The 19,126-nt window shown below is 35.4% G+C and overlaps 1 protein-coding gene across 1 annotated transcript in view; it reads left to right on the top strand.

Moving 5' to 3' along the window:
- ATRNL1 (attractin like 1) overlaps positions 1-19,126 on the top strand; it is a 796,208-nt gene that overhangs the window by 230,753 nt on the left and 546,329 nt on the right. The window contains exon 20 of the mRNA XM_032313798.1: positions 965-1,058. Coding sequence (XP_032169689.1) covers positions 965-1,058 — 94 coding nt within the window. The remainder of the gene's footprint in view (positions 1-964; positions 1,059-19,126) is intronic.

The raw sequence follows: 19,126 nt of genomic DNA on the forward strand, positions 1-19,126 counted from the left end.
ATTATGACATGTGTTATGTTATGTATTATGATATGTGACATATGATTGTGACTGACACAATACAGTGTCAGTGTGTGACACTGACATATGTCAATGACATATGCTGTCCCACCGAATACAGTGGTTATCACAATATAAGAGAGATTGTGCAGATATAAGAGAGATTGTGCATGCTGAAATAGAACTTACCAGTTGTTTGGATGGTGGACACAATAAGTATGGAGTTTGTGTCCCAAATAATTGGAATGCTACTCTTTAACAAGGAATGCAAAATAATAAAATGAAATGAGTCCCCTGTTTGTTTCAGTTAATATTGTGGAATATTAAAACTGAGAGTGATCTCAGAAGCAGGATAAGATTATTTGGGGCAATAAAGAGGCATGCCTTATTTACATGATTTATAGCTATATTTTTATTATTTTTGGCAACGTAATAGTAGTAGAAGTAATAGCTTTATTTATTAAGTGCTCGATATGTGTTAGGTATTTAAAAATATGCGATATCATTTAATCTTCACATCAGTACTAAGAGCGAAACATCATCATCATCATCATCATTATTATTATCTTTTGCAGATGAATAAACTAAGGCAGAGAAGTTACATAAATTGCCCAAGGTAGCTGGTGATTACAGATGTACATTTTGAATCTAAGCCTTTGATTCCAAAATTCTTAAGCTCTTTGAAATTCATTTGCTTAACTAGAAATGGAAAGGAGCCCAAAGAAGAATGCAATAATACTTGGATCCATACTTAACTTCAGGATACCCCAAAGTCTTTAAAGAGTTTCACAAAATTTTTCAATAAGTGAATTTACTTCCCTTTAATAAAAAAATAACTTATGAGGTAACTCTAGTTTTTGGATGGACAGGGGAAAATACATGGTATAAAAATAAAGCCCTAAATGAAATGTGATGCATGTTTGTGATGGAGAATATTCAGTGTCATTTTCGTTTTGACTTACAGCTTGTACATGCAGCGGCCATGCAAATATTTGTCACATGCACACAGGAAAATGTTTCTGCACAACGAAAGGAATCAAAGGTGATCAATGCCAACTGTAAGTAAAAATGACTTTTTAGAACTTTTGTAGATTGAACTTTTGCTATAAACTAATTGTTACAGGCTTTCCTTTTTTAAGGTTAGTGTTGTGCTAGTTAAGCAATCCATATTATTGTAGACTAGGTTTACTTGCATTTTATCAATTCTCATAAAAAATGTAAGCCTTTTAAAAATGGTAGTTTTGCGGGGGCTTTAAAAGAACCCATAGAATATCTTTGCTTTGGTATCTCTCTAAAAAAAGAAACATTCTTAATTTTTTTGAAAAATGCATACATTAAATTTTCATTTTATTTTTATGATTTTCCTCCATAGCCTGTTAAGTAAAAAATCATATTTCTTGCCTTTTTTTGAATCTGTCATTATTTATTATAATCGTAGTTATTTAAGCTTTTTAAGTGGTTCCTTATACTTCTTTTTCACTCTTTCATTAAACATGAACCCACCTTTTTTACTCGCTTTCAATATTTGTTTAAAGTGTTTTATTTATTTATTTGACACACAGAGAGAGATAGTGAGAGAGAGAGTATAAGCAGGGGTGTGGCAGGCAGGCAGAGGGAGAGGGAGAATCAGGCTTCTCGCTGAGCAGGGAGCCCGATGTGGGGCTTCATTTTGACCCCAAGGCAGATGCTTAATGACTGAGCCACCCAGGCGCCCTGCTTTCAGTAGTTTTGTGAATGATTTTTGTCTTCTTATAATTTAATTGTTTTTCTCAAGATTTATTCTCCCCATCAAGAAAATAACCCTAAAAAGCAGTTGACTCGTGGTATCTAAACATTCATTTTTTCTAATTTATATATGACATATAATATTAAAATAATTTTTGTTTCGGAGTTGTCTATATGCACCTATATTAGGTATAAATGTACTGTATTGGACACAAATCATCAACTCTATAATAACTATAAAATTATGAAAAAATAAGAAAGGGTGAATACCAACTTTTGTATCAACACGAATGGAACTGGAGGAGATTATGCTGAGTGAAATAAGTCAAGCAGAGAAAGTCAGTTATCATATGGTTTCACTTACTTGTGGAGCATAAGGAATAGCATGGAGGACATTAGGAAAAGGAAAAGAAAAAATGAAGGGGGGGGAATTAAAGGGGGAGAAGAACCATGAGAGGCTATGGACTCTGGAAAACAAACTGAGGGTTCTGGGGGTTATGAGTGAGCCTGGTGATGTGTATTAGGGAGGGCACGTATCGCATGGAGCGCTGGGTGTTATACACAAACAATGAATCATGGAACACTACATCAAAAACTAATGGTGTACTGTAGGGTGGCAAATAAATACATAAATAAACAAATAAGCAAAATAGCAGGTATTTCTCTTAATTTTTATCTGGACCATATGTATTTTGAAGCATTAGGCACATTAGCACTTTCCACATGCATTTGTATTTTATTCATTTATATTTTTTCACTTTAATTTCAAAATAAAGAACATTTTCCATGGGAAAAAAATAAAACTTTTATATCCAGAGAAGTCTGTTAACCATGGAAAATGATCAGTTTATTTCTTTTTGTTTAAAACAAATATATTATTTGCTGTAGAATTATTTTAAGCATTTCAAGATAGAAGAACATATCTTTGACTAGCCACTGAGGTGTCATAGGTTTTCAAGTTCAGAGAAAGTGAACAGACTAGTTTTTATTTCTTCTCCATAGCCTCTAAACTTAAAAAAAGGCAGTGAAAGCACAAGATCTTAGGGAAATTCCTATTAAGGAAAGCTGTTTTTGTCTCAATACCAATGGATTTAAATCAGAGTTCTGTGTTCTAAGACAGAAGATACTTCTAATATTTCACTGAATACAAAATTCATAAGTAGGGCCACCTTCTTGGGTGTGTGTCTAGAAGGGCATCGTGCTTGGTTTAATGTACTGCTATCACCATCTTGAAATTCTTAATAAATTTTTAGCAAGAGCCTTACATTTTTATTTTGTACTTCTTCTTGCCTCCCTCTGCCACAAATTATGTATCAGGTCCTGGACATAGAGAAAAAATATTTTATTTTTGTTCTAAGATTCGATTATTGCATCAAATAAAACTGACATCTTTAATTTGTACTGTATTTTTACTTAAATGATATAACCATCTATAATAATTTGTGATGTGGTATTATAGTAAGATGCTTTTGTCTCCAGATTAGTGAGAGCAGTATTTTAATTCATTGAAATCATGGGATTATCACTTTAGAAATACAAAGTAACAGGATTTGGCATATGTATGAAATAGTAGAAAAATAAATTATATAGTTCTGAATGATGAAAGTACAATTTGCCTTAGTTCTTATTTATGATTTTTGTAAGCAAGGGAAAAATTGGAATACTAATTTGTACAGTACTTTGTATATAGCCTTTCTAGATAGAATTATATTCATTATTTTTTCTTTGTTTTATTTATTTGGCTTTTGAGTGCAGGGCACTGAAAATAGGATCATCATTCTTAAAGCAATTATTTTCAACAGTGTGCTTATACTGAAAAAAAAAAACACACACTCTTATTAGGAAGCAAAGCTAGTCATTCAAATCGCCAAATAATTATTAAGTTAGTGCTTATACTATTAATGAAGATGAATATCACATAGTTTTTGCTGAAAGTATCTTTCAGGCTAACAGTGCAGACACCAGCCAAAATGTAATATACTAATTTGCTGTTTCAGTGATTTGAAATGCTTGGGAACCTTTCCCTTTTCACAGGACGATTTTTGTTTGACTTTAAATTTATAGTTGGACATCACATCTTGTGTATTTATACCTCCTCAAACTAAAATTTTATAACCTCTTCCAACTAAAATGCATTCTCTTCCTATATGTTAATGTGTTCCTTGCATTATCTGTGCACTCGCCTGTAACCTTTGCTAGAATGAAATTCTCTGGGGACCATGTCATCTGTACCACAGTGTAAGTGTTTAGTAAATTTATACTGGAATGGAATGAAGAACATTTTGCTGGAGTACTGAAAAGGCAGGATTAATTTACCTTGGAGGGATCAGGAAAGTTTGAGAAGAGGATACTTGAGCTGGAACTTGAAGGAGGAGGTGAAATATTCTGGGTGGAGAATGTAGTAAACAGAAGGAGAAACTTTATCAGTAAAACAAGGCAGTGAAAATGAAGAAGGTTATAGCATTTCAAGCTTTTGCTCAAGGACACAGACAGCTGGCAAGAGCATTGCTCTGACCCCTACAATGAAAGAAACAAGAGCTGGGAAAACTGAAAATCCATGACTTTTCTGGAAATCACTGCAGAACCGAGACTACAGGGTAAACAAATAGCCAAAAGTCTGAAGGGTAACCAGAGCTTTCCGGGAGACATGAGACAGGAACACTGGCTTACCTGCAGCGAAACGAACTGGAAACGTAGAAGACTTGAGCTGAGGTAGTTGATAGACTGCTGTTGTAGTTTGGATGGGCAGTAGAGTGCAGAGCTCTTGGTGGGGGTCCACAGGGATTGGGGTCCCCCAAGGGCTCTTTCTAGAATTTTTTCCCCATGCACCCCACCAGTTGCTCAAGGAAGAAAATGGAGAACATTTCAAGAATGCATTTCCTGTGATGTAAGCTGGGGGAAGGGGAATAGCAGAAGCAGACAGGGTGAACAGGGCTTCAGTAATGGGGCCAAAATGTTCATTCAAAGGAGCACTGCATTATTTGCCTTGCCAGGGTTCTGGCTCTGACCTAAACCACAGCTGGAACTCAGAAATGGTCACTTAAAACATTATTTAATGGAGATATGAACTGTAAGATAAATATGTAATGATATGTAAATGATATGTAAAGATAAATATGTAATTCTCTACGACACTTGTTTACTTTTGAGGAGTAACATGCTGACTTCAAAGAAAACACAATATATTATTTTTGTAACATGTATCAGTTTTACAGTGTGAAGGTCATGCATATTTGCATTCTGTGAAATGCAGTGTCTCTCACTCAAATTCCTGTTCAATGTAATAGTGTAAGGAAGGTCAGTAGTTAATTTTTTTTTCTTCAGCCGTATAACAACCGTTATGATAGAAACTAGTGTTCTTCAGTGGGAGATAATTTATTTTAATAAAATAAAAATGGTAAAAGAAGTTTTGATAAAATGTTGTGGCAGATACTTACGATATATCTTGCTAATAACTCCCTTGGCAGTCATACTTTCACCAAAGCTGTAGGGACAGTTTCCTGTCCTTTCCAGGGTTCCACATAAAGTAGGAGAATCTTTGTTCCTCTTTCAGTTCCAGAGATACTTATTTCTGGCCAGTGCAACCAGGAAATATAAGATAGTTTATGCCAAAATGGGTCCTCCTCCACCAATGAAGGGTGAGCATTTATCCTGCATTTCCCATTGTGTCACAGTGCTTCCTGAGATGACTACCCTCGGTAAGCACCCCCATCCTACCTTGGCATCTGCTACTGAGGTAATTCCAGCTAAAGCAGTTGCTCCTGAAAGTGGCTCTTGGTGTAACAGGCCTTCATCAGGGGATCTTATGGTTAGAAGACTTACCAGGGGCAGTAAGTACTATGTAATGCTAACAGTAAGTGTGATATTGGTTATCCTGGTGTGCTATAGGATGATTATTGAGAATATAACTGTGTTTGATAGACTGAAATATAGGCTGGAGGAGAAGTGCTGGTTTGTGCAGCAACCTTAGCACTTGAAAGTCTTGGCAGGGTGGATCATAACTATGACCGTGGACTTGGCTGGCTTTTATTAACTGTCATAAAGCCTTAAAGAAAGAGACTTCCATCAACTCAGGGCATCCTGTGAATATCACTTGGTCTTCATGACAGCATTTGATGAACCTTAACTTCGATAGCTATAGAGAGCAGAGTATGTTGAATTTATGCCTGGGATTTAATTACTAGTTCGGCTGGCTGCAAATGAAACTGAAAGATGAGCCATGACAGGTTACCCATGCTAGAGTCACTGCCTGGTGAGAACGAGTGGGAGTTTGAGGCATACAGGGGGGACACTTCTAAGTGTGACCTCAGAGTCTTGAATCCTAGATTCATTCCCTGGAAAACTCCTGGGTAGAAGTAGTACTCTTCTGTCATTTGATAGAGTAAGGTCACTTCCCTTTCCCTGGCAACAATGCAAAGATTTCACCTGATGTTTATGTTTCATAAGAAGTGTTTGTCTTCTTCCAGAGTGCACCCTGCCTCCATTTATTGTCTCCAGATCAGTAACAAGTGTCAGGTCTCAGTGTAGCATGATTGGGAAGACACAGTCTCTGCTGTAGATAGTTAAGAGATAGCTTGCCACTGAAAAAGTTGCAGGGCCTGAGCAATATGCAGAGGCAGGAACCAGCAGTGGATATATGAGAGTTACCTTGAGGGTTTGGGATTTGGGAGTGTGAAATCTAAGGCTGGAGAAGGGAGAATTTATTGATGATATCATATCACTCTCCTATGATCCAGGATTTCATGCCTTAGTGATACACCTGTAGTTGCTGATGGTTTTTTAAAATGTGAGCATGCTGATTGCCTGTAGTATATAGGTGGGGAGATGCTGTAACTGTCGTGGAAATGTTGAGCATTGGAGTCAGGAAACTCAGGAAGTTGGATATGTTGGAATACAAATATTACATAATATCCGGTAGACTATTAATTGATTCTGTTTTCTTGGAGGTTTTCCAGAGCACTTTCTTCATTAAGACAATAAAGAGTACAGTTGTAAGGGGAACTCTGGAGTCTTTGAAACTCAGTGGTGGCTGTTGTCTGTAGGTCATGGTAGACAAGAGAAAATATTACCTGTCAATTGGGTTCCCTAGTATCAGCGTGGTTATGTTAGGATTCCAAAATCGTAAAGGATGGGTGGTTGTACCTAACTCTTAATTACCTTAACAGTTAACAAGACCAGATGGCTAACAGGATGTGTTATTTGGCAAGAATTTGTGGTAATGCCTAAGTGAGTTCTGAGGGATGAACTAATTTGGCAACCAAGTAGATTATTGTTTGACTTAAATTACCAGAAAAAGAAAAAAAAATCATGAACCAGTAAGCAGAAGGTTGATGTCAGCTGTCCCAATGGAAAATTGTGAATCTTCACTCTTAGGATTCCAGTCTGAAATGCTGGTTCCCAGCACCCATCAAATAAAGTAAAAGAAGCACCTGTACGATCTCATCGATATACACAATAAATACTTCTCCACTGTTTCTCCAAAGGGACCTCAACTCATTTAGTAGATAATTGGTCATGGGAAAAGGCACAAAGATACTTCTGAGGGGCTTTGGATAATGTATATGAATTGGTATCAAGCACCAAAATATCATTAATTTATTTGCTTAAAAAATCTTTTCAGGGACGCCTGGGTGGCTCAATTGGTTAAGCAGCTGCCTTCGGCTCGGGTCCTGATCCTGGCATCCTGGGATCGAGTCCCACATTGGGCTCCTTGCTCAGCAGGGAGCCTGCTTCTTCCTCTGCCTCTGCCTGCCATTCTGTCTGCCTGTGCTCGCTCTCTCTCCCTCTCTCTCTCTCTGATAAATAAATAAAATCTTTAAAAAAAAATCTTTTCAATATTGCTACCATGTATCTTAGGAAGTTGTGTTAGTTCTTCTTAAGACACCATTGACAATTTTTATCTTAACTGCAAGTGATGAAAAAAAAACCAAAAACATGTTTCTGGATTGGCCCTTGATTAGACCTTTTCTAATCTACTACTTTTTTTTTGTTCTGTTGTGTTAGTCCCCACACGGTGCATCATTAGTTTTTGTGCGTGGAGCACTGGGTGTTATACACAAACAATGAATCATGGAACACCACATTGAAAACTAATCTACTTCTGATTACCAGAAAATATCTGAATTCCAACAAGTCAGTAAAGTGTTCTTATGTCTTGTAGACAGTAAATGTGAAGGTCAAAGTATTTTGGTTGGGCAGAGGAAAACATTATTAGGTCAATGATTCTCAATGGGGATGGAATAATGTTCTCTAGAACTTTATGGATTTTCATAATTAATAATCTTGAAAAGTAAGGAGTGCTCCTGGCATTTAGAGATGAAGAGTCATAGCCTCTTTGTAAAAATGGGAACTTATGGGGACTAGGTAATAAATTGAATTTTGGTATAAATCTATTTAATTGATTATATTGGGTCTGCAGACTCACTCTGTGGTAATTTTCCCTGTCTCTAAGTGCATAATTGGAATGGGTATATGTCGCCTCTTGTAGAACTGCATATTATTTTTGATCTGTGAGAAATGAGCTGTTAAGGCAGAAAGGGCCAAGTGGAAGAAGTCTCTGAAACTCCTTTCATTCACTCTGAACTCAATCAAGATAGTAAATCAGAAACTGGAGATCTCATGCCAAGACAGAAAACAGGCTGTTGAAATGGAGAAAATGAGGAAGTATTATATTTTAAGTATGAGCTGATCTTTGAATGGTTAAAATATGGACAAGATTATGATGAAATGCCACAGAAAATATATTTTCCGTCTTGAAGCCCATCACATGTCAAGGCATTCATTCAATTTTTGATATTTAAAAAGACTTTGGAAACTATATCATTTCATTGATTTTAGGAAATAGATGACAGATTGGAAAAAGATACAGTAATATTAGAGCAAAAGGAGTTAGACTATAGGCTTCTGGGAGCATTTTATGAGTCCCATGTTGAAAAACAATTGTCAGCCCCCAAGTAAATAATTTTAATGTGTGATTTCTACCACAAAGATTTTGTGCTGGTGCTACAAATTAAAAAAATATGTTGGCTAGAAATAATATAACTTTAATCACTTTATTAATGAAATCCAATGCTGTTAATAAGTTGATATGACTAATAATATTTGGTTCTTAGTCTACTAAAAGGAGTCTCAGATATTTTCCAGACATATGGTGTACTCAAAGATGTGTATTGTACATAGCTGTGATGCAATTTCCTGACATGATGAACACATTTTTGTTAAGTTCTAATCAGAATTGTATATGGTATATTTTCAAGTCACATGGTTGCATTTCTAGAAAATTCAGGGTATGTTGTAAACATGCAAAGCTACTCTGCATTTTTATGTAAAATGGATGTAAGTTCTAGATTCAAATAATTATGAACAAAAAAATCCTGTTCATGGTTCAAAAAGCCATGTTGTTCAAAAGTTACACGGGTTTTGGAAAATTATTTTTTGTTGTTTTGTGGAGTTGCCTTGTGCACTCAGGATGTCTATAATCCTTGGCATCTTTTTTAGCCCTTTTAGTAAGTTCTATTAGAAATCCATAATTATTGGGGCACCTTGGTGGCTTAGTCAGTTAAGCATCTGTCTTTGGCCCAGTCGTGATCCCGGGGTCCTGGGTTTGAGTCCCTTATCAGGCTCCCTGCTCAGCTGGGAGTCTGCTTCTCCTTCTGCCTGCCACTCCCAGTGCTTGAGCCCACTCTCTCTGTCAAATAAATCAAAAAAATCTTTTTTTAAAAAAGATTTTATTTATTTAACAGAGAGAGAGATCACAAGTAGGCAGAGAGAGAGAGGGGGAAGCAGTCTCCCCACTGAGCAGAGAGATCGATGTGGGGCTCAATCCCAGGACCCTGAGCTGAAGGCAGAGGCCCTAACCCACTGAGCCACCCAGGCACCCCCCAAAAAATCTTTAAAAAAAAAAGAGAAATCCATAATTATGGAGATAACTAATTGTTACCCTAAAATTTATCTCCACTGAGAACCAGTTACCTCATCAGTTTGTGTTTTTTTTAGCCAAAGAACTTTGTTATTTCATTTATTCCACATCAGATCTTAGAGCAATTTATTGACTACTTGAGAAGGTTGTATATATTGATAGGATTGTTAGATACCATGTTGGTAGATTAATGAAAATGAATGGGTTTGTCCAGAATCATATTTTATTTTTTCCCACAATAAATTGAAGACTAAATTTCTCAAAAACATTTGGGATTATAAAATAATTATATGAGATATAGGTCACTATTACTAAGCAGGATCTTTTAATTTAATAAATTAATCCATAATTGAATATTCTTTTCCTTATAAACTTTTCACTGATTATGGCTTTTTCATAGCTCTTATGTTAGGCTCAAGATACTAGTTCTCAAAATTAGTGTGAAAAAGAAATCTTTGGAAATATAGTGACTTGAATTCTAGCTTGGGGACCCAAATTTTGCTTTATTACAAGTATTTTAGGTGACTGTGAAGTAATAGTCCTTTATGTACTTTGGGAAATATTCCCTTAGGAGGATAGTCTTCTGAGTACTTTTTCCTCCCCAGTTTACCTTTAGGCCAGTGATGTCTAAGATTATTACCTATTTTTCCATATTTTTCTATTTTGTTATATCTAGTCTTTTTTTTTTTTTTTGTGGGAAAGAGGCAGAGGAAGATGTCAATGCCTTTTCCATTTCAGGAAGATCAAACTTGTGCCTTCTTTTTTAGACTAGTTTCTGGTACATAACAGGGACGTTGTAAAATAAATATCTTAGGATTTTTGTTTTTCCCGATTTCTCTTGTCACTTTTAAAAGTCTTCTGTATTGGGAATTAGGAAGTACAGTACCTATTTCATCACTGTGCCCTAATCTCCGTTGTTATTACACAAAAAAATACAAAGGAATCATTTGCTGTACAACCTGCCTTTTTATACTATATCAATTTGCATATTGATTATCAGCTTCATAAACAAGATTGGATAAACAGATGGTAAATACAGTCTTCACATACTAATGCTAAATATTGCTTATGTTTTTCACCTCATTTGTGCCCATTGTAGTCACAACTACAGTTCGACTTAATGGTTTATCTGTGCCGATGAGCCACGCAGCCTTAATACCTATGAAATAAGATATTTGAGGAACACCTATGCTTGCTTTATTTCAGAAACATTCTGTCAGTGAGATACCATAAAGACATAAATCTCAGCATATCAGTTGAGCAAACAGGTTGCTAATTCAGTTTAATCTTGCCCCATGTGAAAACAGATTTAATACTATCTACCTCCAATTCTCCAGGAAGGTGCTCTCCTGGTAAGAAGTCCAGCGTAAGTAAAAAATACCCCTGGTGTCAAGAATAATTTTGGGTTCTTTTGGAATATGTCTTCCTGCATTTAAAACTTTTGGATTTGTAGGAACACACTTCCAAATCTGTTAGCTTTGCAATTGGTCTTTCTTAGCCCCAGAACTGCACTAGATAGTATTTCATTTAGTTATCAATTGTGAAAACTTTCTGAACACAGCTAGGCTGTTTTCTAGTTACTGTTAGTTAGGTTGGAGGTCATGTAATTGGGTTCTGACCAATAAGCATTAAATAATGTCCATCATTCCAGGCCTGGTCCCTAAAAAGTTATGTGCCACACATCCTCTTTGCCCCCATTCAGTAGTACAGTGAAAAGGAGGACAAGGACCTGAACGATCACGGAGCTCAAGAACATCTCCATTCCGGAAGACTGCATGAAGCCAGAAGTCTTCCCCAACTCCTCCTCTCCATACCGGACTGTGTCTTAAGTTACAATCAGACATTTATTGTGGAGAAGTACTGAGATTTCAGGTTTTTTTTTTTTTTTTAGTAGTAGTTAGCATACCCTTCCATGAGTAATTATTGTTCCTTTGGCACTTTGCTTGGCATCCTTAATTAAAGCACTTTCATTTGAATTACCTTAAATGAAAGGTATTGATTAAGTGTGTCTTCTGGTATTAGTTTAGTGAATTATCTGTGGGGTGTTTGGGTCAATTTGTTCTTTTATCCACATTCATCTCTTATACCCTTTGCATACTTTCCATTTCTTTTATTAGAGCTATTCTCATTGGAGGCTGTCTCTTAGGAGACTAGCATAGTCCTTGATCTCCAGTTTGATTATTACATTGATATAAGACATAGCAGAGTTACGTGGTTTTAATTCTAGATGGTCAGAATAATTCTAGATGGTGTGTAGGTTATACTAATTGTAAGTAATTGGAATTGGAAACAATTACAGAAAGAAACAGACTTAAATACCAAAGGAAAAAAATGTACTTTAAACTTTCAATTTGTTTTGGTCATTCTATATTTATTATTAAAAATTATGTTAACATATCAGAGGATGAAATAGTCTCCTAGTATATTCCAATGTAACCTTCTGTGAAGAATTAAAGTACAGTAAATTTCAACATTTTAATGTAGAACATATATCTGGTGTATGTGTAGATGTTTTATCAAAATATGGATGCATTTCAAATCATGTGCATTTTAAGATGAATTACCGCTATATACTGCTGTGACAGTTTGATTCATTTCTGGCGGCCTCAGTGCAACACTCGTACTTCTAGGAAAAAAGATAGATGATTGAAAATATTCCAGTGTAATCTGTTTCTCAAATAATTGTCTTTTGGTCTTGCTTTGACATTTGCAGGTACAAATATAATGTCCTTTATTTTTATGTTTTTACTTTTCTTCATCGGTGTCATTACTGTCGTCATACTTAACATATATTGAACTCTGCCAAATGTCTATCTCTGGGCCAGGTACTTGTATTTAATTCCTACAATAATTTTGTAAAGTTGGTAGTATTATTATCCCCATTTTACTCTTAAGGGCACGGTAACTTACAAAAGTTAGTTTGTCCAAGGTCACACTTTAATTACTGTTAGAGTAGAACTTCCATCTAGGTTTCTCTAACTAAAATAACAGTGTTCTTTACTTACTATATACCCATCATTTTAAAAAATTTGTAAAAGATTTAATTATTTATTTTAGAGTGAGAAAGCATGCATGTACATGCACACAGGAGCTGGGAGGGGGTGCAGAGGGAGAGGATCTCAAGCAGATGCCCTGCTGAGCCTGGAGCCTAGCCTGGGTCTTGATCCCATGACCCCGAGATCACGACCTGACCTGAAATCAAGAGTTGGTTGCTTAATTCACTGAGCCACCCTGGCACGCCCCCCCATCGTTTCCTTATTAAGGTTAATTGGCAAAAGAGAATTGAGGCACTATTTCTGGATTTGTTGAAAAATATATGAATACTATTTGTGAGTTATTAAATGACAGTTTTAATATAAAATATTTAGTAATTAATTAAAATTAAGTATTGTTTAGATAACCAAATTATTAATACTGTTTTTTCCCTAGGGAAAGAATTATATAATGTAGAGTTTGATTTTATTCTTCCGAGACTTGTGCTCTAACTATACTAAGTTTCAGATTAATCACTCTTCAGTTTACATTTTTTTAATGTGAAATACTTTGTAATTTATCAGTAATTTCAATTTTTATTTTATTTTAATCCATTATCTTTAGCCTTTGCCCCTTAATTTTAAAGACATTGAATTAGTATTTTTTTAATCTTTTCATTGACTGATTTTGTCAATGTGGATATTTTTTGATGGACTTTAGCCTTTTTTTTAAACGATTTTATTTTATCTATCTATCTAGCTAGCTATCTACCTATCTTACCTATTCTATTTATTTGTCAGAGACAGAGAGAAAGAGCACACACAAGCAGGGGAATGGTAGGCAGAGGGAGTAGCAGGCTCCCTGTTGAGCAAGGAGCCTGATGCGGGGCTTGATCCAAGGACCCTGGGATCATGACCTGAGCTAAAGGCAGGCACTTAACTGACTGAGCCACCCAGGCATCCTTAATGGATTTTAGTTTTTAGGGCAGGTTTTGGTTCACAACAATATTGAACAGAGGTACAGACATTTCCCACATACCCCTTACGTAACACATAGCTCTCTCCATTATCAATACCTTTTACCAGGCTGGTACGTTTATTATAATTTATGAACATACGCTGACACATCATTAAAACCCAAAGTCCCAGAGTGCCTGGGTGGCTCAGTCCTTTGAGTGTCTGACTCTTGATCTTGGCTCAGGCTATCGTCTTAGGTCTTGGGATCAAGCCCCGCATTGGTCTCTGCTCAGTTTGGAGTCTGCTTGTCCCTCCCCTTCGGCTCCTCCCCACCTCCCACATATACTTTCTCTCAAATAAAATAAAATAAAATGACCCAAATCCAAGTTGACATTAGGGTTCACTCTTGGTCTTGTACATCCTGTAGGCTTTGGCAAATGTATAAATGACTGTACCCACCAGTATAGTATCAGAGGAGTTTCAATGCCCTGAAAATTCCCTGTGCCTCTACTATTCATTTGTCTCCCCTAACTCCTTGCAAACACTAATCTTTTATTGTTTCCATGGTTTTGCTTTTTACAGAATGTGATGTGGTTGAACTCATACAATATGTAGACTTCTCAGATTGGTTTCTTTCACTTAATAATAGACATTAAAGTTTCCTCCATGTATTTTCATGGCTTAATAGCTCATTTCTTTTTAACGCTGAATAGTATTTCATTGTCAGGATGTGCCATAGTTTATTTGTCCACTCACCTGCTTACAGAAGGACATTTTGATTGCTTCCAAATTTTAGCAGATATGAATAAAGTCATGGTAATTATTTATTTTCACTTTTCTCTGTGGACATAAATGTTCACCTTCTTTGGGTCAATACTAAGGAGAACAGGTGCTGGCTCATATGTTGTCAGTATGTTTAATTTTGTAAGAAACTATGAGAATGTCTTTGAATGTGGCTGTACCATTTTGCATTCCCATCAGCAATGACTGAGGGTTCCTGTTGCTCCATATTCCACTACTTACGCGCGTCTGGTGCTGGTGTTCTGGATTTTGCCTGTTCAAAATTGTGTGTGGTTGTTACACACAAAAGTCAATACACACAGTGTGTGTATCTTGTTTTACTTTGAGTGTCCCTGATGACATAGGATGTACAGCATCTTTTTGTGTGCTTATTTGCTACATCTTAGTTGTGTATATTCTTTGGTGTGGGGTCTTTGGCCCATGTTTTAATTAGGTTATTTGTATTCTTATTATTGAGTTTTAAGAGTTCTTCATGTATTTTAGATAAAGTCCTTTATCAGATACATCTTCTTCAAATATTTTCTTCTAGTCTGAGACTATATTGTGTTGTGTTTCTCACCCAACAACTTGATATTCATCTAAGCTGTTGCTTCCAGGTAGCTGTAATTGGATCCTTTTCAATGATGTAGAGTATTTTGTTGCACTATTATACCACACTTCATTTATTCATTCTCCTATGTCTTATTTGATAATCTCAGTTTTGTTTTTGTTTTACATGAAAACTAATGTGCTTATTATTCTTCACATGTATATCTCCTGGTTCACAACTGTGTGCATTTTTGCCAGGCATGTATTTGGTATCCATATTTTCAATTTCAGAGCATTAACTGTTTTGTAAAATTATTACATCAAATTATATCCTTTACAGGGCTGTATAAGTTTTTTTAATGTCTATGCACTTGACAGTACTTGCTATTAAAAGATATTTTAGTTTTAAGGATTCTGATATTGCATGACGTATTTGGATTTTCTTAAGAATTAAAGTTCTTGGGTGCCTGTGTGGCTCAGTGGGTTAAAGCCTCTGCCTTTAGCTCAGGTTGTGATCCCAGGGTCCTGGGATGGAGCCCCACATAGGGCTCTCTGCTCGGCAGAGAGCCTGCTTCACTTCCTCTTTCTCTGCCTGCCTCTCTGCCTACTTCTGATCTCTGTCAAATGAATAAAATCTTCAAAAAAAAAAAAAAAGAATTTAAGTTCTCGAAGATTTATGTGCTTAATCTTTAAGAGATCAGTTTTTCTCTTTTATGAAATTGTCCTCTTTCAAATGTCTTGTGTTTTCTTTTTCCTCCTGGATTCTTAATGATATGTAATAATTTTTATACATTCTGGATGCATGTCTTTTGTTGGTTATGTGTGTGGTAAATACCACTATGTGGTTTGGATTTTCATTGTTTTCTGTGTCTTTCATGAAGAGACATTCTTAATTTTAATATAATCTGAAACATCAATCTTTTCCATATGGTTAGTGATTTTGCGGGGGGATTCTGTTTAAAACTTCCTTGTCTTCTCCATTATTAGGTAATATCCCGATTGTGGCCAAATGGCCCTAGGTTATGTGGAAAAGTCTTAATTATTTCTTCACAATAAGATATAAACTATTCAATTCTTTAAAAGAATATAAACTATTTAGATTTTTAATTTTTCTTATGTCTATTTTATTCTTTGGTTTTTAAACAAAAATTGTTGGTACGCTTAATTCTTCTTATAATTATTCTTTTCATTTATCATGTCAGGAATTTTAGAAAGTTCAGCCAGTGCTCTTCAAATGTTTCTTGTTTTCTGTTTCCTCTGTCTTCTGCTTTGGGACTCCAGTAACACCATGTCTTTTATGTCTCTTTCATATTTTTCCCCTGTCTCCTGACCCGTTTTTCAGTTCACTTTTCTACTGTGTCCAATTTGCTATTAATCTCATTCATTCAGTTCTTAATTTTGGTCACTGCATTTTCATTTTGTTGTTATTATAGTTCCCACTTTTTTCAGATTAAATTCTTAAACTTATCTATTACAGTTTCTAATTGTCTTTTATTGTTTCTATTTTTAAAGGCAGATTTCTCTTCCATTATAATAAAGATCATTATTTTAAGAACTGTGTCTTTTTCCTGATAATATCTGGATTGCCATAGCCCTGTTTCTGGTAGCTCCTGTTTCTTGTTTTCTTACCTATTTCCATGTCTGGTTATTTTTCATTTTGTCCTCAATACCATATTTACAAAATCTAATTATAGATTGAGACCTGGTATGAAATCTTTTCCAAAGAGAATGTAATCCTGCTATGTGCATGAGGACAGTAGAACCTTAATCACTTTTAGAGATAAGTGTCCTTCAAAGTAGATCCGCAGGCTCTGGAAGGCTTCACTATGCTCTAATTCCCAAGATTACTCTTTAGGACTCAGCTCACCAAACTTTGGTGGGCCTGGACTCTAATCCATTTTCCTGTGACATATTGTCCTCATCCATAATTAGAGACAAGAGGATTCCTAAGATGATCCAGGGAGTCCATCCTTTTCTGCATCTGGGCCTGGTAATTTTTCATTCTTAATCTTCAGCCTTTTAAGCTGAAAAGTAAACTCTGCCTTTTTTAGTTGTCTGTAACTTACTTGGTTAGTTCTACTTATCATTATTAGTCTCTGAAATCCATAAACAGGCTTATAATTTTAAAACCTGTGCCTACCTCCTTTACTGTTTGAGGGTTTACCTTACCTTTGGTTCTGATTTTTTTAAGTTAAATTGCCTTAGAAATATGTTATTAATATTGATACTGTGCTACTCCCTAATATCCTATTTTTCTTCATATTATGTAACATTTTAATGGGTATTTTTAGAGAAGAAACAAAACAAAAGCAAGTGTGTTTTATCTTGTGTGTACTTTTTATAATTTCTTGGGAAAATGCAAACTTCTTATCAAATTCCCAGCTGTTTTAAATCGTCTGTCATGATATATCAAAATTAAAGCAATTAGATGTCCAGCCTCCTTTTTTTGTTTCTGAGTAGAAAAAGTATAATCTCATGATAAGATGTATATGTATGTATATTTAAATATTTAATTAATAGGGACAAGATGAAATGCTATATTTTAGCTCTTAGAATGTAGAATTATTTTACATTTTGCTTTTTACAGGTTATATTTATAATGCAATGTGATAATTCACAAAAGTGATAGTCATTATTTAGGTGATATTTGCCCTTTCAAAGTCCCTAATATTTCAGTCTAAATCTGTTTTCTTAAAAGGTATGGCTATTTGCTTAGCTTGCTTGTTGGAACAAGAGGATGATTATCCCTTTGCTTTAGACACAGAATACTTTGATGTTATGTTTTTAATTAACCATTCAGAAGGTTTCTGAAGACTTTTAATGTTTGTATCTAATCCTTATACAGAAATATTCTGAAGTCAAAAATATTACTTAACCTATATATTAGAAATATTAGTGTAATTTATATTCAGTATTAATATGTTTAAAGAATTATTTATATCTATACTTTTCCTTCACATTATTTGACCTCCTATAATCTGAGTTTGAACTTCATCAAATAATTTAATTTCTCAAATTGTTTATTATGTGAATTAGATTAGTATATGTTCATATCTCAAATAAATATATTGAAATATTTTATGGTAAGAAATTTTATGTATAACAAAATATGGTGGACAGACTTAAGATGACTATCAATGGTCTCTGCCTCCGGGAATTCACACTATTGTATAGTGTGGGCAGGATTTTTGACTTCTAAACCAGAATATATGGCAAAGATAATGGTATATCACTTCTATAATTATGGCATATCACTTTCATACATATGCTTTAAGTATGTCCTTTTTTAAAAGAAGATTTTATTTATTTATTTGAGAGAGAGAGAGAGAGAGAGCACCTAGAGGGAAAGTGAGAGGGAGAAGCTGACTTCCCGCAGAACAGACAGCCTTATGTGGGGCTCTGTCCCCGGATGCTGAGATCATGACCCAAACCAAAGGCAGGCTCTTAACCAACTGAGCCACCAGGCACCCCTTTAATTCTGTGTCATGCTAGAAGTTTTGCTCTAGAGATTTTCTCCCTTTCTCCCTCACTTTGAAGAAGTAAATGGAGCTGAAGGCATCTTCTGGGAGGTGAGGGCAGCCTTCAGTCAATAATAAATGAGAAACCAAGGTCTTTAGTTCTATAGCCATAAAAAAATAAATTCTGCCAGCAACCTGAGGGAGCTTAGAAGCAGCCCACCCCATCTAACCTTTAAGGGCAACCCAACCCCATATGTAGCAGATCCCAGCTCCAGCCAGTGCCTTGATTGTATCCTAACTCATCTCAGAATCTGAGGACCCAACTTTGCCCACAAAATCTGTGAGATAATAAATTTTGTTGATTAAAGTTACTAAGCTTTTGTGATTTGTTACTTAGCAATAGAGAACTACTGCAAATATATCCAATTAATATTTTATTTACTTGAATTATATATTTGTGTATTAAGTATACAATACACACCTTATATGCTTTTACGGTTTTCAAACCAGGAGGGGCATCTCAATCTTCCATAGAAAAAATATACTTTCCTGAATGGGCAAAATAATTTTAACAATGCAAATTAAGGCTTTTTAAAAAACAGACTATTTAAAAAGAAATTTTACTTTTGTGTTACTTAACACAGTGGTTTGTTACAGAACAAAACATAGCTTAGGGGCACCCGAGGGTGGCTGAGTTGGTTAAGTGTCCCACTCTTGATTTCAGCTCAAGTTATGACCTCAGGGTGATGGAATCAAGCCCTGTGTTG

Source organism: Mustela erminea, chromosome 14 (genome assembly GCF_009829155.1).
Source record: "Mustela erminea isolate mMusErm1 chromosome 14, mMusErm1.Pri, whole genome shotgun sequence".
NCBI classification, from domain to species: domain Eukaryota; kingdom Metazoa; phylum Chordata; class Mammalia; order Carnivora; family Mustelidae; genus Mustela; species Mustela erminea.